General features: G+C 45.2%; 1 protein-coding gene across 1 annotated transcript in view; it reads left to right on the top strand.

Annotated features, from left to right (window-relative positions):
- Positions 1-26,072, top strand: part of zfpm2b (zinc finger protein, FOG family member 2b) — a 107,779-nt gene that overhangs the window by 13,228 nt on the left and 68,479 nt on the right. The window contains exons 3-4 of the mRNA XM_018741457.2: positions 5,612-5,758; positions 13,560-13,649. Of these exons, the coding sequence (XP_018596973.2) occupies positions 5,612-5,758; positions 13,560-13,649 (237 nt within the window). The remainder of the gene's footprint in view (positions 1-5,611; positions 5,759-13,559; positions 13,650-26,072) is intronic.

Raw genomic sequence — 26,072 nt, 5'->3', positions numbered from 1 at the left:
TCACTCAGCCCAGTGAGTGAGCTCAGCAACCAAGCTGCCAGTACTTATTTCAGTGCTACGTGACCTTGCTGACCCATGGTGGGACACTGTCACATCATCATGATCTTATCACTGGCTTCTTTGCTCTCCTTCAAGACAAACTCATTGAATGTTTTTTCCCCAGAAGTTGCAAGTGCATCACGTTTCTCAGCCTGCATACTAGCAGTCAGTGTCCTTTTTCTTGGACTCGTGGTAAAGTCCTTATGCCCAAGGCAACATAAGTAGAACAGGATCACATTCCCTGTATGTACAGAACCTCTTGGCCAGGTAAGTGTGATCTTGCTGCTGTGTGTTGTACTGCTTGCTGATGGAGTGATCCAAATGGGCGGGATCTTGAGCAACGATGGAAAGATGCTCCCTGACGGACAGTCGCATGTGCAGTACACCTGGCTTGGCCTCACCAAGGGCAGAGGGGCAGCAAGCTGGGCTGTGTTTTTGCTGTGTGACAGTATGTGGCAGACACCAGGAACACAGGACCTCCTGTCTCCAGGCAACCGTCACCTCTGCTCACTTGAATCTGCTCACTACCACATTCAGTCAAAACAAAGAAAAAACAAAAACTCTAACAGCTCCAGCAGTTCTGGAGCCGCTCAGGATCTTTTCACTCTTTCCATCAACACGGGTGACGGAAGGAGTCCCTGGTCAGCAGTGCCTGTCCCGGAAATACTGTATGTTCATAAAGATAATACATTAATAAAAGAGTGAGGGCCATGTTGCTCATGGCTCCTTTGCAAGCCTAGTGAGCGGTGCTACCCTCATATCTGCAGAGGTCACCTCTTTATCTGCCTTCAGTTTGGTGACATCTGTGTTCATGCCCATTTCCATTGTTAGTGAAACAACTTTACAACGATTTACTTGTGCAGATGTGTTTTGCTAAAGCAGTTGCAGTTATGTTTACCTTGATTCATTTAAGTGGCATTTCCTCCAAAGTCACTTAGTCCAAATGGACGACCCTAACCGCTGTACCACCTATTGCCTCCATCTCTGCAATCGTTCCTTCACTGAGCTTCTGGGTGTGCAGTATAAAGTGAAGTAAACGGGGTGAGTGGGATACATTTGGGTCTGTTGAGACATGACGGCTAAATGAAACCTCACAGTCATGTTGCTCTGCAGCAGAAGGAAACGTCCCATGAGCACAGCTCGCACAATGTGGTGCTGTCTCAGAAATGCAAGTTTCGCTCTTTCCTTTGGGTTTGACCTGAAGGTACATAATAATTACTGTTTGCTGCTGAAGCAGTAAATAGTAATTACAATATTGGTAATTATATTACCATTTTTAAAAATTCCTCTTGCCATTAGCATCGTCCTCATTACTGTAATGTTGATTATGAGCTTCTGTTGCCAAACACTAATAATGTGTTTAATGCTGCATGAGAAGCAAGTTGTCTCCAATGTCCAGTCACAAGTGCCAGGTGTGCCAGTGAAAGGTAATTGTCTTCTAAATTGTGAAAGTACCACTGCTGTGAGTAATTGTCTTCCATTCTGTTATTTCCCAGAGTTGCAAAATGTACTTTCAGTAAGGGGTGTTTGGAACTGCCGAGCAGGAAGGGTTTTCCAGCACAAATTAAGGCTTGTGGAATGTGATAGAAGCACGTACTGTCTTACCTTTACGGTGTTCTTTGCATTGTCACACCTGTCCCACCACTGGGAATGGAGTGGGTTGGGGAGTCACTGCCTGCTCTCAGGACAGGCTGCCAAATGGAGAAACCTGTAATCTATATATTCATTTTTCCTTTGAGCGTACGGGACAGCAATATTTCATTGAACACATGTTTTTTTCGTGCCCTGAAAGCAGAATGTTAACACATGTTGTGTCTTTTATCAATTTACAAGTGACATGTGGCTCCGGGTGGCATGCCGCCTCTATGAGCTCTTAGACTGTGTCTTCACAGCTCCTCAATTATTTCCATTCACTGCAAAACTTTTTGAATGCTATTACACTGTATTTGTTATATAAGTTGTGAAACCTTGGTTTTTGCTGTATCACAGTGAACTTGCTGTGATATGGCAACATGACAAAGTGCAGTGCTGAGTACAGTCTAGCCTAATGTTTACTACATTTCTCATTATAATTTCAGTGTAGTTATTTCATGAACCAATTATTTTTTCTGTGTTGTTGCTCTGTTACAATGTGACAATGGACAACGCTGAAGGAAGTGATACTGGTGCTGAGATGCACTGTCCTGTTATAGTGAAAACTGGCCATTGTCTGGGACCAGGGTGCTCAACGAGGATGATGATGACAATGATGATGACGATGATGGCAGCAGTGCTTGTATGATTGGAAGACTGTGACAGAAGCTCTCTGCGTGTTCTTCTACATGGTCTATGAGGGAAGCACAGTGACACTTTCTGCTCTTCTCAGAATCAGGAGACAAAGTGGTTCTGCTCAGAGCTCCAAACTGAAATAATTTGTCTCTGTTGAATCTCTCTCCTCTACACACAAAGGAGATAATTTGCAGATTAGTTGTGTTAATGATGCAAAGCATTCTGGAGGCTCTTCTGTGTTCCATTTGTGGTTTTCACACTCAGTACAGGTGCTGTACCACTCTCTGACCGCTGTACATCACTTTGCCTTGTTGCTGTGATCCTCAGCTTCAGCATTCATGAGGCTCCCCCTATACTTTGGACAAGTCAGTTATTTCATTCTGGGCTGGGGGGCGTATTGCATTTCTAGGGGAGCCAGCTGAATACAACCGGCCTTGAGTGTGAAGGACTTCACTCTGAACGCTGTTACACACACAACTCCCTCTTAGTTAAAACTAATTTACAGAAAGATGCCCACCAGCTAATTTTCATGGGATGATGAGCTTCTATTTTCTTGTTGTGAAGTTGTGAACAAATGGAGGTGGTGTGTCTGATGATTGCAGTGTCGTGTGGTGGTGTTTGGTTTCTTGGAGTTCTCTGCTGGGATGATGAGCACTGTAAGTGTGTACAGTACTTGAGCACACATCTGCAGAACAGTTCTTGTCTATGAAATGGACATGTGGAAACAGGTTTGACTGGTGCTTTCAGCAGTCAGCTCATTGCTCCTCTTCATGCCTTAACTGCTGAATAAACGGTCTGTGCTGAGGGTGGGAACTGAACACACAGTTCCGATCGCCGGAGAGTTAGCTGTATCTTCCACAGTGCATAACTGTAAAGGCATGTGAGTTGAGGGGAGTTGTCTACTGAAGTTCACTGTGCCTCAAGCGAGAGGACTGTCGATGGGCTTTATGAATTCACTGTAATTTATGACGCATGTTACTGCTCACAGCAAGATAGAATAAGGTGCGCATGCATGTTGGGGGGTCTGATCGGGCCATCTGCAGAGCTCACAGGTCATTGAACACCCATCGAGTGTCTAGTTAATATGTTTAAGAAAGGCCATCATTTATTGCCCCGCCTTATGGTGCCATGCCTTTAGAGCTCCGCTGTCCAGTAGAAAGTTCGACATTCAGTCCTAGCCCAAACTGACTGGACGTGTCATTTTCCTTCCCAGTACAGTGTGTGTTTTAATTTAATTTGTTCGTCCCTTTTAAAGCATTGTCAAATACCACAAAGAACATTTAAATGTCTGCACGAGGTTTGCTTTCAGAAGATCGTCATGTATGAGAGAAAAAGAGCATGTTTTGTACAGGCATTTCTTCTTCTTCTGCAGAAGACATATATGTCCCACTGTGCCTGTAATAAAGTTTAAGGAGTAGTGACCAGATATGGTAGCGTCACACATCACTATCTGGAAAAGACTCGGGCAATGCACAGCCAATCATTTAGGAAGTAATTTTTCTTATCATTTTTGGAAATTATTGCAGGTTACTCCGTGTCAGCTATTGTGTGAGAGAATCAAACTTGAGAAAATTCTGTGAAATGTTCCATGTTTTCAGATTACACCGTTATACTATAGCTCATTTACATGGCCATGGATCACTACATACCGTGTTTGAATACATCTGAATGCGGTATGACGGCTGCTCACCTTACAAACACAACACAAATTGAGCTGACAGTCTGTTCATAAACTTGATTTGTTTCTAAACCTAGTCAATTTTACTACCAAATAACAATCAATAAAAGCAACATAATATAGATTCCCCTCAACTCATTCATTCTTTAGCTTTGCACACAGCTAATATAAACTTAAATAAGTAAAAAATACTCCAAAATTTTCCATCATTTTTTATTTATTAAATACTACATTAAAATTAGAGCTTATTTAAAACGGTTGAAAAATTGACGTCTCCAGAAACTCATATTCAATTCTGCCTGACCATTTTATCGTAAGTGAACTTTTACAATATTTGGCCACTTTCCTTATTATTTACACAATCACACACACACACATTTTCTGAACCGCTTGTCCCATAGGGGGTCGCAGGGAACCGGAGCCTACCCGGCAACACAGGGCGTAAGGCCGGAGGGGGAGGGGACACACCCAGGACGGGACGCCAGTCCGTCGCAAGGCACCCCAAGTGGGACTCGAACCCCAGACCCACCGGAGAGCAGGATCGTGGGCCAACCCACTGCACCACCGCGCCCCCCCTTTACACAATCAATTAAAGCTTAATAGTGCAGATGTCCATTGATTTATTTAGGTTGTGTAACAGCTTCTGGGCACTATGTTGTGTGGTCTAAAAACCTTGTATATTGTAGCTATAATAAAAACCTTTACTTTTTTTTTCTCACATGATGTTGACCTGCTGAGGTGAGAGCAGCAGAAGCACTGTCCAAGAGCAAAAGGCTTCTTGGAAAATATGGAGGTCCTCCCGAATTGTCCATGTAAAAAGATGCAGGAGAAATCTTTTCTCACTGATAACGATAGACTAGAATATTATCAGATGGAGACTGAAGTATGTATTTTCTTCTCTTGAGCACTATGGAATCTTTTTTCTATTCATACAATCCATGACAGCCCTCAATAAAGTAGAACAGTAATATGTAAATGCAAAGACTGGATAGCTGGAAGAAGCCAGAATAATGTTGATGTAGTGGAATCATGTTGCACCAGGGGTTACAAAATTAATTAAACTGAAAGAAGAATTCTCCTTTGCCTCTGTTAGTGTACCACCCATAGGCAAGGAATATAAATGGAAAAAAAAAATCAATACTATGCAGATATAAAAGGCAAAGAAATAAAATATAAACAAAACAAAACATGACACCAGCTGGGTCAAAAGTCCTCAGAGAGCTGAACAGGCTTGAGGTGGTAAACCTGATTTGTATTATCCATATTTCTGTTTATAATATAACAGCCATGGAGTTGTGTTTGTGTTTTATGAGGTCTTCAGTGCTTCATCTCTTGTAGCTTGTTCTCCAATGTTGTTTCTGAAACTGTGTTCCTTTCAATACAAAGCAACATACACAGCAACCTCTTGGTGGAACTTGTCTTTACCTGATCACTTCTGATGGGCAAAACAACAAGGAGTTAAACTGTGAACATGTTTTTTACAGGTCCATGTCCAAAAGAGATCTCACAGCGTTAAAGCACTCCCAAATGCAAGGTCTCCTTTGGAACACAGACAAAAGGAAGCAGGGAGCAGATAATGAGTGATCCTGTGTGACAGTTGCTCATTCACTGAACATGTCCCCTCAGGTCCCCTGGATGATAGCCTGGGTGATGAGGAGGAACGCCTGTCTGAAGGAAAAGATCAACGAACCACCGAGAACCTCAACCCTGAGAAGACCTTCTATGTGGACACTAAGCACAACAGTGAGAGCATGAACTACTCGTGCAGCAAAGGTGATCCTTGCCCACCGGCCTCCTCTCACTGCCCATTTGTTCCGACTTTGATCCTCTTCCTAGGAGGTCACATTTTGCTAGTTTAAACTATCTAAAGACATTTAAAATGAAGAAACAGGCCCACTCTGAGCAGAGAATGGAGACGTATCGTCTTCAGAGTCTCCATAGATCTTGTGCAGTTCTTTCAGCAATTCAGCAGTACTGTCAGCCCAGCTGCTCTGTATTTGTCAGTTATGAGTAGACCTGTGTTAAACATAGAAGGTATTCTTATTGATAACAAAGATAACTAAGGTTTTCAAAGCCATATAGTAAATGTTGCCCTACAAAACCAGGTTTAAGGTAAATAACCAAGTTTTCTACTTTCTCCCAAAAGTTTTTTTTGAGGTTTGAGGTATTGCACTTTTGCCAGTAACTCAAATTATGTAAAGTTTTCTTCATTATAAGGTGTTCCTTTTGCTTATTTAACATATACATGATCAGCCACAACATTTAAACCACTGACAAGTGAAGTGAGTAACATTGATGATCTCGTTACACTGGCACCTGTCCAAGGGTGGGATATATTAGGCAGCAAGCAAAGAGTTTCTTCTTGAATTTGATGTGTTGGAAGTAAGAAAAATAGGCAAGTGTAAGGATCTGCGAGACTTTGACAAGGGCCAAATTGTGATGACTGGATGACTAGCTCAGAGCATCTCCAAAATGACAGGTCTTGTGGGGTCTTCCTGGTATGCAGTGGTTAGTACCTACCAAAATGGTCCAGGGAAGGACAACCGGTGAACCAGTGACAGGGTCATTGGCACTCAAGGCTCATTGATATATGTGCGGAGTGAAGTCTAGCCTGTCTGGTCTAATCCCCCAGAAGAGTTACTGTAGCACAAATTGCTGAAAACCTTAATGCTGGCCATGATAGAAAGGTGTCAGAACACACAGTGCATTGCAACTTGCTGCATAGCCACAGACTTGCGAGAGTGCCCATGCTAACCTCTGTCCACCTCCAAAAGTGCCTACAATGAGCATGTGACCATCAGAACTGGACCATGGAGCGATGGAAGAAGGTGGCCTGGTCTGATGAATCATGTTTTCTTTTAGATCATGTGGACAGCCAGGTGCGCATGCATTGTTTACCTGGGGAAGAGATGACAGCAGGATGCACTATTAGAAGGAGGCAAGCTGGTGGATGCAGTATGATGCTCTGGGCAATATTCTGTTGGGAAACCTTGAGTCCTGACATTCATGTGCATGTTAATTTGACACATACCACCTACCTCCATTTACATTTATTCACTTAGCAGATGCTTTTCCCCAAAGCACCTTACAATGGATACTGTGTGGCGTTACTAGCCCACACACCTTATTCACCAAGGTGACTTACATTCATAGATGTACTACTTACAATGGGTCACTCATCCATACATCAGTAGAACACACTCTCTCTCTGTCACTTATACACTATGGGGGAACCTGAACAGCATGTCTTTTGGCTGTGGGAGGAAACCAGAGCACCCAGAGGAAACACACAGGGAGAACATGCAAACTCCACACAGACTGAGCATTCAAACCCACATTTTCTCACACCACCCAGGTGCTGTTAGACAGCAGTGCTATTCACTGTGCCATCCTGCTGCCCTACCTAAAGATTATTGCAGACCACATACATCCCTTCATGGCAACGACATTACTTGATGGCAGTTGCCCTGCCCCGTTGCAAAAACTGTTCGGGAATAGTTTGAGGAACTTGGCAAAGACTTCAAGGTGTTGACTTGTCGTCCAAATTCCCAGATCTTAATCCGATCGAGCGTCTGTAGGATGTACTGGAAAAACAAGTCTGATCCATGGAGGTCCCACCTCATAATTACAGGACTTAAAAGATCTGCTGGTAACTTCATGGTGCCAGATACCACAAGACACTTTCAGAGGTATTGTGGAGTCCATGCCTTGATGGGTTAGAGCTGTTTTGGCAGCATGAGGGACCTACACAGTATTAGGCAGGAAGTTTTAATGTTTTGGCTGATCGGTGTATTATCCCTTTTGTTGTTTTTTCTTTGAAGAGTAAATCTGTAGTACAAGTAGTAAAAAAAGAAAAAAGGTAAGCAGTTAGGTGATTTATTTTTCACTGAAGGTAGAATTGATATTTTGTCCCACCCTGGGGTCATTATCTGTAACCTGTCTTCAACCTTCATTACTGTCGCTTCAAAGAAGACTTTAAAGATGTTGGTCCACTGTTACTGGTGCTAGGCAGTAGCTTTAGTTTGGAAGAACTGAAGATAAAGGAGCCATTAGGACACAAGAATATACAGAAAGGGTCCAACTAATCATGACCGTCGTTGTGCATCACAGAAGTAATGGAAATCCACATGGGTGGAGAAGTGCAGAATTTTAATGGGAACCTGATGGCATCTTCAGCCTTGTGGAACGATCAGGCAAATTGCGGCTTCCTTTTGGCCCTACGTGGCTTTGATGAGGGCATCAGTCATTACTGCTTGCAACATACTCCTTGCAGGACTATGTCTGCATTGTTGGAGTATGAATCTTTGCCTGTTGTTGTCCCAAAATTATCTCCCATTTCAGGGACATAAGATGTTAAACTCAGAATATTTATGGTTGTGTCTTGCTTTTCCACACACAAAGCAATAACTGGTCACTGTTTCACATGAGCTTTTTAACACCACAGCACTTTTACATTTATATTTATTCATTTAGCTGACACTTTTCTCCAAAGTAACTTACAACGTTAAGGTTACAATTATTTACCCATTTAGACAGCTTTTCTGAAACATGGGGCTTCCACTGTGGAAGTGACCAGTGGTGAGTATGAAGACGTGATGGATTGGTGTCCTATGTGCGCTTTGTCTCTTTTACCAAAGGTTTGGGTATTCCCATTAAAATTCAGCACCTGTGAGACCTGGGTGTGGCACGTTCATCCTCCCCTCTGGCACCCTTCCTCTATTTAATTTCCACATTAGCAGTCACCACATGACCATCTCCATTTATTCATTTAGCTGACACTCTTCTCCATAGTGACTTACAGTGTTAAGTTATATAAGATTATTTACCCCTTTTTACAGCTGGGTAATTTTAATGAGGCAAATTAGGGTAAGTACCTTGCTAGAGGATACTACAGCAGTAGGTGAGATTTGAACCCGTAATCTTTAGATCCAAAATCTCTACCTACTGTGCTTACTGCTGCCTGGCATCTAAAGCAATGGTCCTTGTTCTGAAGGGTCACGGTGTGTGCAGTTGTACTAATTATTGTTTACCAAGCTGCCTGCATTATGCAAATATAGTGAATCCCAAGGTGTGTCCATTTGGGTTCTGAGAATTCAGTTTTTTGAGGAATTTCATTTTGTTCTACTGCTTTGGCTTGCGAGGCATTTATTCATCGTTTCTAACACTGAATTTAAGCTTTGTGTGCTTCTTGACAGCTGAGTAATATGAGACCAGAGCTGCCATGAGGCCTTCTTTTCAGCAGTAGTTTGACTTGTATTGGGTTAGGTCCTTACCCTCCATGAGACACCTGTTATACTCTTGGTAATCATGGCCCCCTTTGTGCTGTCCAACCTATGACACTCAGTTATCCTGTGGAAAGTTCATCTGCATTGATTTCTTTTGTCTTTACTGTTCTTTTTACTTAATTTTTTGCATTAAAACTCATTCTGATAAATGTAAATAATTAAAGTTTGGATTCAAGGCAGGCCAGTGGTGCACTAGATAGCACGGCTGCCTCGCAGTGCCTGGACTGTTCACGTGTGCGTTCGAATCCAGATCGGTCTGTATGGAGTTTGCATGTCTCTCCCCGTATTCATGTGGGTTTCCTCCGCGTGTTCTGGTTCCCTCTCACAGTCCATAGACATGCGTTCCAGGTGAATTGGTAACACTAAATTGCCTCTTGTGTGCCACTCCTAGCCCAACAGCCAGAGCCTCAGGGATAGGCTCTGGACCACCGTGACCTGACAAGGATAAGCGGAGCGAGTGAGGTTCAGTTGGTACTTAAACAATAAATACATATCAGAATCAGAACGAGCTTTATTGCCAAGTATGTTCACACATACAAGGAATTTGTCTTGGTGACAGAAACTTCCACAGCACAGACAGAGTGACAGTGACAAGACACAGGTGAGGAGATAGAATATGTGAATAAAGGATAAAAAAAATATAAAAGTATACAAAAAATAGTCAATAGACATATGTATGTACAGTGCTGTGAAAAAGTATTTGTCCCCTCCCTGATTTTTTTTTTTTTGCATATTAAATGATTGAGATCATCAGATTTTAATATTACACAAAGATAACCCGAGTTAAAAACAAAATGTAGTTTTTAAATGATGATTTCATTTATTAATGTAAAAAAGCTGTCCATACCTACCTGACTCTATGTGAAAAAGTAATTGCTGTCACCCCCCCTTGTTAAATCATGAATGAACTGTGACTAACCACATTTTTTGGAAAGCTGAGTTAAATTTCACTTGCCACACCCAGGCCTGATTACTGCCAGACCTGTTGAATCAAGAAATCACTTAAACAGAACCTGTCTGACAAAGTAAAGCACACTAAAAGATCTCAAAAAAAAAAAAACAACACATCATGCCATCACCTAAAGAAATTCAAGAGCAGATGAGAACCAAAGTAATTGACATGTATCAGTCTGGAAAGGGTTACAAAACTATTTCTAAGGCTTTGGGACTCCAGTGAACCATGGTGAGAGCCATTATCCACAAATGGAAAAAACTTGGAACAGTGGTGAACCTTCCCAGGAGTGGCTGGCCTACCAAAATTACTCCAAGAGCGCAACAATGACTCATCCAGGAGCTCATAAAAGAACCTAGAACAACATCTAAGAAACTGCAGGCCTCACTTACCTCAGTTAAGGTCAGTGTTTGTGATTCAACAATAAGAAAGAGACCGGGCAAAAATGGCATCCATGGGAGAGTTCCAAGGTAAAAGCCACTGCTGACCAAAAAAAACACAAAGGCTCATCTCACGTTTGCCAAAGAACATCTTGATTATCCCCAAGACTTTTGAGCGAATATTCTGTGGCCTGATGAAACAAAAGTTGAACTTTTTGGAAGGTGTGTGTCCCGTTACATTTAGTGTAAAACTAACACAGCATTTCATAAAAAGAACATTATACCAACAGTCAAACGGGGTGGTAATGTGATGGTCTGGGGCTGCTTTGCACCTTCAGGACCTGGATGACTTGCCATAATCGATGGAACCATGAATTCTGGGCTCTACCAGAAAATCCTGAAGAAGAATGTCCGGCCCTCAGTTCGTGAGCTCAAGGGCACTTGGGTTATGCAGCAGGATAATGATCTGAAACACACCAGCAAGTCCACCTCTGAATGGCTCAAAAAAAAACAAAATTAAGGTTTTGGAGTGGCATAGTCAAAGTCTGGACTTAAATCTGATTGAGATGCTGTGGCCTGACCTTAAACAGGCCATTCATGCTCGAAAACCCTCCAATGTGGCTGAATTAAAACAATTCTGCAAAGAAGAGTGGGCCAAAATTCCTCCACAGCGATGGGAAAGACTCATTGTCAGTTATTGCGAATGCTTGATTGCAGTTGTTGCTACCAAGGGTGGCACAACCAGTTATTAGGTTTAGGGAGCAATTACTTTTTCACATAGGGCCAGGTAGATTTGGACAGCTTTTTTTTCCCTTAATAAATGAAATCATCATTTAAAAACTGCATTTTGTATTTACTCGGGTTATCTTTGTGTAATATTAAAATTAGTTTGATCTCAATCATTTAACTATGACAAATATGCAAAAAAAAAAAGCAGGAAGGGGGCAAATACTTTTTCACAGCACTGTATGTTCTATGCAAATGCAAGGGAATGTAAGACATATGATGTGATATTTATTTTTAAATATAAATAGCATTGTGTATTGCACTGGTTTACTCTCTGGGGGGGGATTTAGCTGTTCATGAGGTAGATGGCCTGAGGAAAGAAACTTTTCTTGTGCCTGGCTGTCCTGGTGCTCAGTGCTCTGTAGCGCCAGCCAGATTGCAAAGGTTCAAAGAGGAAGTGGCCTGGATGTGAGGGGTCTAGAATGATTTTGCTAGCCCTTTTACTGACTCTGGACGAGTACAGTTCTTGGAGAGCTGGGGGGGGGGTGTGCCGATGATTCTTCCGCAGTCCGAACTATCTATGATAATCTTTTGATGTCTGATTTTGTAGCTGAGCCAAAGCAGACAGTTATAGAGGTGCAGAGGACGGACTCAATGACTGCAGAGTAGAATTGCAGCAGTAGCTCCTGTGGCAGGTTGAACTTCCTCAGCTGACGAAGGAAGTACAACCTCTGCTGGGCCTTCTTCACAATGGAGTCTATGTGGGGCTCCCACTTCAGGTCCCGTGAGATGGTGGTGCCCAAGAACCTGAATGACTCCACTGTTGCCACAGTGCTGTTCGTGATGGTGAGTGGGGATAATGCTGGGATGTTTCTTCTGAAGTCACCAATCATCTCCACCGTTTTGAGCGTGTTCAGCTCCAGGTTGTTGTGACTACACCAGACAGCCAGCTCTTTGACCTCCTGTTTGTAAGCAGACTCGTCCTCATCCCGGATGAGGCCAGTGAGTGTGGTGTCATCTGCGAACTTCAGAAGCTTGACAGAGGGGTCTTTTGCGGTGCAGTCGTTGGTGTACAGGGAGAAGAGTAGTGGGGAAAGCCCACATCCCTGGGAGGGGGGTGCTAGTACTGATCGTGCGAGTATTGGATGAAGATTTTCCCAGCCTCACTAGCTGCTGCCTGCCTATAAGCACTATACATATGTTTGTGTTGTTTGTGACTATTTGTTAGCTGTGCAGTGTGTAACAGCTACAGAAGAGCTCAACAAGTACTGGCAGACAGACAGTATTGTAGAGGAATCAATGAAGAGAAGCTGTTGTGTTATCTTTAATTATAGAATATAATTGGGTTCGGGTTTGGAGTTCAGGAACACATAACTATTAACATTGAAAGTAACAGCAAGTACAGTTTTGAGAATTGGCATTAGAAAGTGTTTTTCAGGAATGCATTACTTTTCACCCTGTGGAAGTCGCGTGTGTGAGCTATATTATCATATGCGCAAGACAATTTGAGGATTTTTTTTTTTTTTTTTTTTTAAATATGCTTGTCTTGTCCTGTTTTATACGTCTTAAATTATACAGTGGATTTCCTCTGCATATAGATCAAGACCGCTGTTTACGGGTGTATTCCTTATTCTTTTTTGGCTTTACTCAGTATTTCTTATAAGAACATATTCGGTCCGAAATTGCACATTTCAGGGTGTGAATGCGTCCCAAAGCAGTGTCAGATGGGAGTCAGGCAAGTCTTAATCACAGCTTTACCGCACACACGTCTAGTAGGCTCATTTTCTGCCATGTAATTAAACAGTAGCGGTACATGGCTTCACAGAGCTTTGTGCACACGCCTCACACTAATTCTTTGATTCAAACACTTCTATGCTCCAAATGCATATGTGTCGCACTGGGCTCTGTTCCTGCAGTGGCATGGACTCATTTTTCTATTTACCCTACATTGCTCTGTGTTATCCTACACCTGCAAGGTGCCTGTGGTTGTAGACAGCACCTGGCATGGGGAGAGAGACCATGGAACTCGTGCTATATGGCTTTCATACAATGTAAAGTTTGGCCATATGACTGAAGAACATTGAGTCCAACTACCTTGTCTCAAGAAGGAAGTTTTTATGAGTGAACAAAAAGAGGGGCTGCCACAGATCTGTGCAGAGAACAGAAGGTACAAAACCTTGCAAAGGGTGTACTTGACATGATGTGGACTCTGACCTTTGACCCTCCTCCAGATGAAGCAGAAGGCCTTCAGGAGCTGGGGGAACTTGAGGACAGTGAGCAGAAGAAGAACCAGTGTGAACCCGAGGACTGGGATGGTCCGAGTAAGTAAACCCTATAAAACTGAGATTAAATGAAGAGTTTGCAGATGTCGGGTGTCTCTTATTTGAGTCAAACAAGGTGCTCTGTAAGTTACTCATGAAAAGCCCATGAATAATGGATTTCTTAGTGCTTATCAGCTATAAGAAATGTGTGTATGTGCCTTTGAAGGGAAGGGTTTTGTTTCAATATGTAAACGTTTGCTGCTGTACACCTTGCCGGCATGATCTCGGTCCTTGGATTAATCTGTGCGGAGGAGTGTCCCTAGGAGGCTGCAATACTCGGGCAAGGGAACCATGAGAGCTGAGGGTTGCCTTTCCTCATGTGGCCCAGAAAGGATGTGCCCTTGATCCAAGTCCAGCACAAGATGCCTGTCCACACATGCAGAACATATACCGTATGCATCTTTTGCACCTCAGACTCAGTACATGGAATTGCTCTTAATGACTTAATACCCTAATGAGGGTGTTTGACAAGACCGTTCGCCCACAAAGCAGAGACGGCAAATTGATGAGGAGATACATGGGGATTAAATGTGCTCGTTATCACCATTGAGTTTAGTTTGCAGAGCTGAATGAAACTAATTAAATGACTTTGTTATCAAGCTAGAACACTGGCTCGCATGTGCGGCTATCTGAGGGCTTATGACAACTATCATTATCTTTCCCACTCCAAGGATCTTTTTTTTGCATTCTCTTAAGGCTTGAAAAGACTTGCTTTGTTTTTTTTTTGCCTCCTTAGATTTCTTCTGCAAACCTTTGTGCTCCTTGTTAGGGAACCAAATGTGCTCACGTTCACCTGCATTCCAGGAATGAGAAGTGAGGAATGAAACAGAGGTGCTGTGGAAGTGTTTGGTGTGAGGGTGACGGTTGCTCCATGGGTTTGCTCTCTCGTAATGACAAGTCGCTGTGTTATCACAGCTATCGAAGTACACGTTTATCATTACATTTTAAATTAGCATTTAAATCTGCCTCAAGAAATGAGGATGGCCTGCGGAAGATAAGGAGGCGTAGATAGTTGTCACGGCCCATCTTTGTGATCAGGCAGGCCGGGAGGTCGCCGGAGAAGTGCCGCACAGTGACAGCGGGAGGCGCTGCATTCGCTGTTTTTATGGGAACACATTACGGTCCTGCGATATGCAAGCCACCTGTTCCCTCTGTCCAATGAAAATACGAAGGGTGCAAAAATCACCCCCCAGAACGTATGTGTTCCTGAGTGGCTAACCTTTACCTTAACCCAAAACACACACTTTTTTTTGTGTCATTGTGGTCATTTCACATATATTACTTTAGTGTAACAAGTGATTCTCACCTCCTCAATAAAACTTGAAAATGTGTTCAGGCTAACAAAGAACTTTGTCATCACAAAGTGTGTTTTTCAGCCTTTAATTTTACTGATGGGAACTTTTGCAGTGTGCTTCTTCCTCTCTCACTCATTGCCCTCAGAGCTGTTCGACGCATAGAGGTTTCCTGCCATGAGTTGAAGTAAGTTGAAAGTGAAGTGGACATTCTTCTCCTTTCATCTTTTGCTTTTTCCTTGCAGAACATGTGTAAAACTTGTAGTACTGTGGTGAAAGTTGAGCAAGTCAGTGTAAATGTGTCTGATGCGCAAAAGTCAGGTGTTGTTGTTGTTAAGCAGGAGACCTGGACCAGAGCATTATGGGAGTTTTATGCTGTGGTGTTGAGATAATTCATGGGTGGTACAGTGGTGCAGTGAGTAGTGCTCCAAAGACATGCAGTTAAGGTGCACTGGTGACTCTAAATTACCGTGTGTGTGTCTGTGTATTTGTGGCTACTCTGTGATGGACTCGTGTCCAATCTGTTGTGTATTCCCTTGGCCTTGTACTTATGGCAAAGGCTCCAAAGGAAGCCCTGCTCAGGACAAATGGTTGATTATAATCAATTGATTATAAACACAAATTGTTGCGTGCCCATAGCTAGAAAGTAGACTAGGCATTCTAGTGAAAGTGTGCTACCTCTCAGGCACTCAGCCTGTCTGCCAGAAAAAAGATGGCATCAGCCTGTGTCACTCATGAAGTCTGTGGTGTATTTCATCTTATTACATACAGTGAAATGTCCTGTTTTTGTGGCACTTAACTGTGGAGACATTTGTTGAGGGAGTCTCCCTGTGGTGCACATTTGCCATGTTTGCATCTCCACACGGGCAGGTCCTTCACTTCTACCTGGCTGTCCTGAAAACTCATCAAATTAGATGTATCATTAGCATCCATTAACATTTATAGACATGTATAACTGTCATTGTCAATTATGACACTTATGAAGAACAAAGATCCATTTTGTTGTCAAAATGAGTGGTGCCAAAATGACTGGCATTCATCAGGATAATAAAGCACGGGCAGTGATTTGTGCTGAATCGTGACTGTGGCTGTTACCTGTGAAAGAAAGCAGTTATGAAAACATGCTTTTTTGTGTAATGTCGCACAAGCGAAGTGCCTCAGATGCAGCATTCTGTGCCGATGGCATCTCCGGCTTGCCAGCACAGCGGCTCAGTAGATGGTACCAAAGAATGCTCGATACAAGCAGGTTTCACACTCTGCATCTTGGCCTTATGTAACAGAAATGTTTCATTAAAATTTATTAAAGGCCTCTTTCCACCATGTCATTCAGCTTCTCTGTTACACTGAGCTATAACTGGGGGTTACTGTGGGGGATCAGTTGGCTGTTGCTCAGTGACCATGGCAACGGAGGTGAAACTGCACACCTTTGAAGTAATCAGCCTTCCACACCTCATTTTGTGGACTCTAATTACTGATAAGTGAAATTGTTTCAGTGAAGACCTCCTGGAAGCATCCCAAACAACATTTAGGCAAACAAGAACAGCGTAATGATAAATCATTTTGATTAGCCTGTGTTACTTGACTAATAGATTTGTTTAATTGCCAGGATTTAGCACCAGGTTGATCTTTGTAAATTAATTGTTTCCAAACATGACTATTTAAAAGGAATGCCCCTCTCCCTTCAAGCTGCTGTTGTCACCTACTGTCACTGCCATAGTGAGAAGGAGTCCTCCAGACTCTTGGCCACGCCACTGCAACGGTGCTTCTGTTGGCATCCCAATGGCCTGTGGTGACAGTGGCCTCATGTCACCCCTTCACGTTGAGCTCTTGTGAAATGTGGAACAAAGGCTAAGTGAGCTGGGGGGGGGGGGAACAGGGTGAAAACTGAGCAGCTTTCTGCAGAGACATTTTTTGTAAAAGGAGGAGCAAAAAAAGTGTAAGTACTTCACTGAGACTGTACACAGCATACAATAATTTTTTTGCAGTGCAAAGCTACATCATTTATACCAGTACAATTCAGTTTCCATTTATACCATTCAGTGACGTGTTTAAATATGAGCTAGCATTAAATTAGCAGTAAACATTAATAATACAACAACCTAGTAAATCTGTACAGGCTTCTCTTTTATAACAAAGGCTCCTTTTTCAAGAATTCTTGCAAAGAATTCTGAGCATAGCTGGCGGAGTAATGATTATAGCTGATACCCCTGCTCTGAAAGACTGGTGGTTTAAATCCAACTACCAGCTCTAGTACCCTTACGCAAAGTACTTACTTGAAATTTCTGCGATGAAAAAATGGGTAAATATCTGTAACTAGCTTAACATTAAGTCAATTGGGAGAAAAAAGATATTCAGTGAATGAGTATAAAGTGAAATTTTGACTTAAGAGTAGAGGTAATTCGTTCCTTAAAATTTGTATCACAAGTCATCAACCTAGACATAGAAGAAATGGAAGAACAGATGTTTAAATTAAAATATGAGCTTTGGTGACTGGGCGAACCAGAGAAGGCTAGAGGCATTTTCCTCCATGTGGGGCATGCCTTCTTCTGCCTTCCTTTGTCAGTTGTTCTGCCAGATTGCAGGCTATTAAAATTGCATAACTGTTTATCATTTATATGAGTATTAAGCAAAACTGTTATAAAGATGGCACAGGAAGATTTTTAAAAAGTACAAACTCAAAGTAAAGCCATAGCTCTTGGTTTACAACTGGGAGAGATGAAATGTTTACAATTACACTTGAAAAGCAACACCACTACAAATGTTTTTGTGCAGTTTGATTTGTTATACCCCTCCGCGAACCGCCACCTTACTGAGGTGGAGGGGTTTGAGTGCCTGAATGATCTCAGGAGCTATGCTGCCTGGGGCTATACGCCCCTGGTAGGGTCTCCCAAGGCAAACAGGTCCTGGGTGACAGACGAGACGAAGCGCGGTTCAAAATCCCCTTAAGACTATTAAATCAAGGATCTCGTTCACCCCGCCCAGTATGGGGTCACCTGGGCCCCACCCTGGAGCCAGGCCTGGGGGGGGGGGGGCTCGCATGCGAGTGCCTGGTGGCCAGGTCTATGCCCACGGGGCCTGGCCGGGCTTAGCCCGAAACCATGATGTGGAGCCGCTCTTCGGTGGGCTTTTGTGCTTATGCGCCTAGCGACAGTGTAGAGTACCCAGCCTTTTTAGAGTCCCTGGGGGGCGTGCTGGAAAGCGCTCCCACTGGGGACTCTGTCGTTCTACTGGGGGACTTTAATGCCCACGTGGGCAGCGATAGTGACACCTGGAGGGGCGTGATTGGGAGGAACGGCCTCCCTGATCTGAACCCGAGTGGTGAGTTATTGGATTTCTGTGCTAGTCACAGTTTGTACATAACGAACACCATGCTCATGCATAAGGGTGTCCATCAGTGCACTTGGCACCAGGACACCCTAGGTCGGAGGTCAATGATTGACTTTGTAGTCGTTTCTTCTGATCTTTGGCCATATGTCTTGGACACTCGGGTGAAGAGAGGGGCTGAGCTGTCAACTGATCACCACCTGGTGGTGAGTTGGATTCGATGGCGGGGTAAAACGCTGGACAGACCTGGCAGGCCCAAACGCATAGTGAGGGTCTGTTGGGAATGTTTGGCGGAGGCCCCTGTCAGAGAGGTCTTCAACTCCCACCTCCGACAGAGCTTCAACCAGGTCCCGAGGGAGACTGGGGACATTGAGTCCGAATGGACTATGTTCCACATCTCCATTGTCGGGGTGGCGGTTCGGAGCTGCGGCCATAAAATCTCCAGTGCCTGTCGCGACAGCAATCCCCGAACACGGTGGTGGACACCGGAGGTAAGGGATGCCATCAAGCTGAAGAAGGAGTTCTATCGGGCCTGGCTGGCTCATGGGACTCCTGAAGCAGCTGACGGGTACCGGCGGTCCAGACGGAACGCGGCTCTGGCAGTCGCTGTGGCAAAAACTCGGGCCTGGGAGGAGTTCGGTGAGGCCATGAAAGAAGACTTTCGGTCGGCCTCAAAGAGATTCTGGCAAACCGTCTGGCGACTCAGAGGGGGGAAGCAGTGTTCCGCCAACACTGTTTACAGCGGAAGTGGTGCGCTGCTGACCTCAACTGAGGATGTCCTCGGACGGTGGAAGGAGTACTTTGAGGATCTTCTTAATCCCTCCGACACGCCTTCCGTAGAGGAAGCTGAGGCCGGGGACGCGGAGGGGAACTCGTCCATTACCCTGGCTGAAGTTGCCGAGGTAGTCAAATAACTCCTTGGTGGCAAGGCTCCAGGGGGGGATGAGATCTGCCCCGAGTTTCTCAAGTCTCTGGTTGTTGTGGGGCTCTCTTGGCTGACACGCCTCTGCAGCATCGCGTGGAGTTTGGGGACGGTGCCTCTGGACTGGCAGACCGGGGTGGTGGTCCCTCTTTTTAAGAAGGGGGACAGGAGATTGTGTTCCAACTATAGGGGGATCACACTCCTTAGCCTCCCTGGGAAAGTCTATGCCAGGGTACTGGAGAGGAGAATCCGACCGATAGCCGAACCTCGGATACAGGAGGAGCAATGCGGTTTTCGCCCTGGCCGTGGAACACTGAATCAACTCTATACCCTCACTAAGGTGTTGGAGGGTTCATGGGAGTTTGCCCAACCAGTCCATATGTGTTTTGTGGACCTGGAGAAGGCATTCGATCGTGTTCCTCGTGGCATCCTGTGGGGGGGTACTTCGGGATTATGGGGTTCAGGGCTCGTTGCTACGGGCTGTTCGTTCCCTGTATGACCGGAGCAGGAGCTTGGTTCGCATTGCCGGCAGTAAGTCAGACCTGTTCTCGGTGCATGTTGGACTCCGCCACGGCTGCCCTTTGTCACCAATTCTGTTCATTATCTTCATGGACAGAATTTCTAGGCGCAGCCAGAGAACGGAGGGTGTCCATTTTGGTGGCTGCAGGATCTCGTCTCTGCTTTTTGCGGACGATGTGGTCCTGTTGGCTTCATCGAATCAAGACTTACAGCGTGCACTGGAGAGGTTTACAGCCGAGTGTGAAGCGGTGGGGATGAGAATCAGCACCTCCAAATCCGAGACCATGGTCCTCAGTCGGACAAAGGTGGATTGCCCCCTCCGGGTTAGGGGGGGAGCTCCTCCCTCAAGTGGAGGAGTTTAAGTATCTCGGGGTCTTGTTCACGAGTGTGGGGAAAAATGGAGCGGCAGGATGACAGACGGATCGGTGCGGCGTCCGCAGTAATGCGGTCACTGTACCGGTCTGTTGTGGTGAAGAAGGAGCTGAGTCGTTAGGCGAAGCTCTCACTTTACCGGTCGATCTACGTTCCTACCCTCACCTATGATCATGAACTCTGGATCATGACCGACAGCATGAGATGGCGGACACAAGCGGCAGAAATGAGTTTCCTCCGCAGGGTGGCTGGGTGCTCCCTTAGGGATAGGGTGAGGAGCTCAGTCACCTGGGAGGAGCTCGGAGTAAAGCCGCTGCTCCTCAGCATCGAGAGGAGCCAGTTGAGGTGGCTCGGGCATCTGTTCCGGATGCCTCCTGGACGCCTCCCTGGGGAGGTGTTCGGGGCATGTCCCACTGGGAGGAGGCCTCGGGGCAGACCCAGGACATGTTGGAGAGACTACATCTCCCAGCTGGCCTGGGAACGCCTTGGGGTTCCCCCAGAGGAGCTGGAGGAGGTGTGTGGGGAGAGGGAAGTCTGGAGGACTCTGCTCGGACTACTGCCCCCGCGACCCGGTCCCGGATAAGCGGAGGAAGATGGATGGATGATTTGTTATGACACACACACACACACACACACACACACACACACAGAGCAAAGCTGCTTGTCCCGAGAGGAGTCTCATCGAGCTGGAGCCTCAGCCGACAACACAGGGCTTAGGGCGGGACACCACTCCATCGCAGAGCACCCAAGCGGGACTCAAACCCCAGACCCACCAGAGAGCAGGCAGGCTCCACCATACCCCCGTGATTTCTTATTTTATCACAGTTGATATTTTACTAATAGCTCAGGAGAGGGTAATTAAGTTACAGTAATTTAGAAAATTGCCTCGTAAGGTAGTGTTCCAATAATAATGATGATAGTGATAAGGGAGGGGGTGCGGTGGCGCAGTGGGTTGAACCGCGGTCCTGCTCTTGGGGGGGTCTGGGATTCGAGTCCCCGCTGGGGGTGCCTTGCGACGGACTAGTGTCCCGTCCAGGGTGTGTCCCCTCCCCCTCCAGCCTTACGCCTTGTGTGTGATGATAATATTTACTGCATATAGCAATTTTAAAAGCAGCCTCTCAAAGCACTTTACAATTAAAAAAAAAAAAAAAAAAAAAAAAGACTGACCTGGAGTCAAACCCACAATCCAGGAGCTGCGAGGCAATTGTTGTGTGTAGCCCAGTAAGATCTTAGTTCAACAGTCCATTTATGTAATGTAGCTCTGACCTCAGTGATGACACCTGTGAAATACTACACTTTACTTCTTATTCTACATTTACATTTTTTCAATTAGCAGATGCTTCTCTACAGAGCATCATACCTACAATGTGTGCCTTAGATTAGCAGGAAGAGAAAGTTAGGTGCGGACTCGTGATACTTAAGTGCAGTTAGTTTCTTTCCACCATATGAAACAATGTACATCACACGAGTAGCTGCATAAAACTTTATCAGAATATCCACAATTCTTGATCACCTTTATAGTACACACACACTGTCTGAAACCGCTTGTCCTAAGCAGTGTCGCGGTGAACGGGAGCCTAACCTGGCAACACAGGGTGGAGGGCTGGAGGGGGAGGGGACACACCCAGGATGGGATACCAGTCCATCGCAAGGCACACAAAGCAGGACTCCAACCCCTGACCTGCCAGAGAGCAGGACCTGGCTAAACCTGCTGCACCACCACACCCCTTGTTACCTTTCTACTTTTTTTTTTTCTAGATACATATAAACAATTGCATTACATTACAGGAGTAGCTGTGCAAAGGTTTATTCTGGCATGATCTTAAAGTTATAGTGCATTACCATTTATACCTTTGTAACAAAAAGCGCTGACACAAACACGTGCGTTGCTAGAGAGGGGGGGTTTTATTCAACAGAGGGAGGACCAGCAGACAAAGGGACAGGGGGAAAAGGAGGCATAGGGAACTGGTGTCTCGTGGGGGTGCTCGGGATGAGGGGCTGTGATGGGGTTCGGGATTGTGGGCGTGCTCGTGCTCTCTGTCATCAGCATCTCTGGGTCGTCGCCAGCGTCAGCTCCTCTGTTCACTCTCTGTCACTGCTCGAACTGGGGAAGAAATAGAGGCCTTGATCAGGTTCAGCTACTATTGTTCCGCCCCAGGCACTGCCCCCCCCCCCCCCCTTCGGACCGCCCTGACATGCCACAACATTACATGATCTTAAGAGATCATGGGCAAGGTGAGTTTGGAAAAGGTGGGTTTTAAGACCCTTTTTAAATGTTCACAGAGAATCAGCAGTTCTGAGTGAGAGGGGAGGTCACTGCACCGCAACGGAGCCAGAGCGAGGACCTTCGTTCTACCTTTTGTGCGTAGGACCATCAGGTTGGCAGATGTGGGGGGTGGTTGGGGTATAGGGGAGGATCAAGTCTTGTAGATAGCTGGGAGCAGTTTTATTGATGCATTTGTAAACCATAACTGGGGTCTTAAATTTGATCCAGGTAGCTGTAGGAAGCCAATGCAGAGAGACAAGGAGGGGCGATACAGAACACATTCCTATGTATCAGCTGTAGAGGTTTGATAGCAGTAGCAGGATGGCCAGACAGCAGAGAGTTGCAATAGTCCAGACGGGATGTCACCATGGCTTGGACAAGTAGTTTTGTAGAGCCTGAAAGAGATGTTATGCAGGATGTATTTGCATGTCTGGGTTGTGGCTTCAATGTGCTAAGATAAAGAAAAACTTGAGTCAATCATCACTCCCAGACTCTTAGCCAAGGAGGTAGGCAAAATGAGTGAGTTGTCCAGTTTGATTCACGACAGAAAGACAGGCCAGTATGGAAGTGAAGGATTTCAGTTTTGGAGAGGTTCAGTTGTAGGTGGTGATCAGAAATTCATGCAGAGATGTCCGACAGGCAGACAGTAACGTACACAGAAATGTCTTATGATCCAGGTGGAAAGGAGAGGAAGAGCTGGGTATTATCGGCATAGCAGTGGTATTTCAGTCCATGGGAGGCAATGACAGGGAGGATGTGTAGACTGAGAAGAGCAGAGGGCCCAGTACCGAACCTGGTGGGATACCAGTTGAGAGGGACAGGGGAGCCGCACCAGTCCACTTGGTAGGATTTGTCAGATACGTAGGTTTCAGATGCCTCCATGCTGTTCTTTTGATCCCAAGCTGACAAAGTGAGAAGAGTAGAATCTGGTGGTTGACAGTGTTGAATGCTGCAGACAGAGCAAGGAGGATGTGCACCAAGGAGAGGGAGGCTGCTCTAGCTGATTGTAGGGCATCTGACACTGGCCTGAGCATTGTCTCCATGGAGTGACCAACTTTGAATCCAGACTGATATCCATTGAGGAAATGATTCAGAGTGAGGAATTCAGATAGTTGATCACAGGCCGCCCATTGTAGAGGTTTTTTTTTTTTAACAGAAGGGAGAGGAGGGAGACTAGCCTGTCGTTTTGGACTGAGTTAGGATTCAGAGAGGGTTTCTTTACCAGAGGTGAAATGAGGGCAGTTCTGAAAGCAGATGGGAAGCAGCCAGAGGAGAGCGAGAAGTCGATCTTGGAGATGAAGGTGGAGAGTTGTGGGGAGATGGTCTGTAGGAGTGACGATGAGATTGGACCTAGTGAGCAGGTGGTCGCTCTGTGTGTTATCAGGAAGTTGGAGATTTAAGATTCTGAAAGTGGCTTGAATTTGAAGAGCATGACTTTACAGGGAGGTCCAGCATGAACAGGGCAGGGTGATGCTGAGGACTTGTCTGTGATTGTGTTGACTTCGTCTCTGGAAAAAAAATAGCAAAGGTGCCAGCAGTGAGAGAAGATGGAGGAGAAGGCAGTGGAGGACACAGAAGGGATGAGAAGGGGGCAAAGAGTCTGTGTGGTTTGTTAGCTGCAGACTGTATTTTGTTCTGGAAGAAGGTTGTTCTAGCTGAGGAGACACCAGATTGAAAAGTAGATAGTTGTTTGTAGACATCCAGGTCCATGTGAGCCTTGAATTTTTTTTAAATTGTTCAGCAGAAGGGAGAGTGGACAGCGTGGCAGAGGCAAGACAGGAAGACAAGAGAGATTTTAAGTTACAGTGGAAATTGACAATGGGTGCAGAAGAAGGAGAGGGATTAGTGGTGAGGCAGGGATGGAAGGAGATGAAGAAATGATCAGAGACATGCAGTGGAGTAACAGAGAGGACAGAACAGCCACATTTTCCTGAAATGCCATTTCTGAAGTGTTCTTTCTCCACTCTTTCTGTAGACTAATATGCTAATGTGTCCCGGGTTGTAGTGGTTCAGTCCCAGCTGCTACCTAGGAAGCACAGCGTGTGAGGCAAGAAATCAATCCCCCTTGAACCTCCGGTGAGAAGTGCACAGTTATTCATGAGGATGCTGAAATAGCTGGGGTTCCCAGAGGAAAACGTGTTCCAATGTTCACCTGCCAAACAACAAATAATACCATTCCATAACATGCACTGTAACTATGCAAATATCGAAGTCCTAAACAAAATATTGATTCTGCTTTATCATCAAAAATTAAATTTGTGTTTATAATAGTAATCTGTAAGTCTATGAAGTGTTCTATGGCGGTTCCTGGCAGTCTGAGTAAATGGAGGCCTGTTCAAAGGCCACGGGGGAAATCGGTTGTCCAACTGTGATATCCAAACTACAGCATCCACTGTGGGTCAGTAGGTGCTTCAGCACCCAGCTTTGGCTAGAAAACTAGCTATTTAAATACCATGGTCACTGCATGAAGCCATTTGCCCAAAGCAGTGTATGTACTGTAGTTCAAAATTTAAAATTTTTTCCCTTTATACACCTGGGCAGTTACTGGAGCAATAACAGCACCTGGCTTGAGGTAATAGTGGTAGAACCCCCAGGACCTGAACTAGCAACCTACTGAGCCGTAGTCCATTTACTGAATCACTGGCTGCCTACTGTTCTGGTAATGGAAAAAAATGCCTCCAAGTTATAAACTGTCTTTTCCAGTTGTTTCGCACATCCTCGGAGCAACATGGCAGCCTCTGTGGCTCCCACAAGGCTGAGCTTTTGCGATGGAGCAAGTTCCTTGTTAAAAAAAAAAAAAAAAAATGGGAAATGGAAAAGAAAATGTCACAAGCTTAAGGAGATGTTAAAACTGCTGGCAGGTTCTGCATGAAGACATTTTCATTTGCCCCTGGAGTTGGTGGATTCAGGCCACGGTGGGAGGGTGGGGAGCCAGGAACAGGACGGGAGACTGATGCAGATTATGCCCCGGAAGATGAGGGTGTAAAAGGGATTTAATGGTTGCATGGACTGGCAAAATCCTCGTAACAATGTTAAATAATTACAGTTCCAGCTGAGATCAAAGCGCCATTGATTGAACCCCTCAAGCATTTAGCAGAGAGAGCAGTGGAAGGCACAGATAAACCAGTAACTGGTAAACTAGTACTGAGCTCCACTCTGGTCGCTCAAATTAGAGCTGGATTGGGCAATGCGGTGTCTCATGAACTCTTCAGGATGGCTTTCAGGTTTTTTGTTTTTCAGAAATTTCTCTTACTACGGCAAAACTGGCTTCGTCAGGCCAAAGATGATGCCTACAGGAATGGGAACAAAGTCTTGTATGAACAGGCCAAAAACACACTGACAAAGGAGATCAAAGCGGCTAAGAGAAACTACTCCGAAAAGCTGAAAAAACAGTTTTCAGCCAACAACCCAGCATCAGTGTGGAAAGGCCTGAAAGACATCACCAATTACAAGACACCATCCCCCAGCACTGTGTCGAATCAGCAACTGGCCGACGATTTGCATGAGTTTTATTGCAGGTTTGAAAAACCCTGTCTCTCACCCCACGCGGTTCTACTCCGAGCTCCTCTCGGGTGACTGAGCTCCTCACCCTATCCCTAAGGGTGCGCCCAGCCACCCTGCGGAGGAAACTCATTTCCGCCGCTTGTATCCGTCATCTCATGCTGTCGGTCATGATCCAGAGTTCATGATCATAGGTGAGGGTAGGAACGTAGATCGACCGGTAAAGT

The sequence above is a fragment of the Scleropages formosus genome, chromosome 23 (assembly GCF_900964775.1).
Source record: "Scleropages formosus chromosome 23, fSclFor1.1, whole genome shotgun sequence".
Lineage (NCBI taxonomy): Eukaryota > Metazoa > Chordata > Actinopteri > Osteoglossiformes > Osteoglossidae > Scleropages > Scleropages formosus.
The sequence above is the reverse complement of the archived record's forward strand: the minus strand, read 5'-3'. Positions and strand labels throughout refer to the sequence as shown.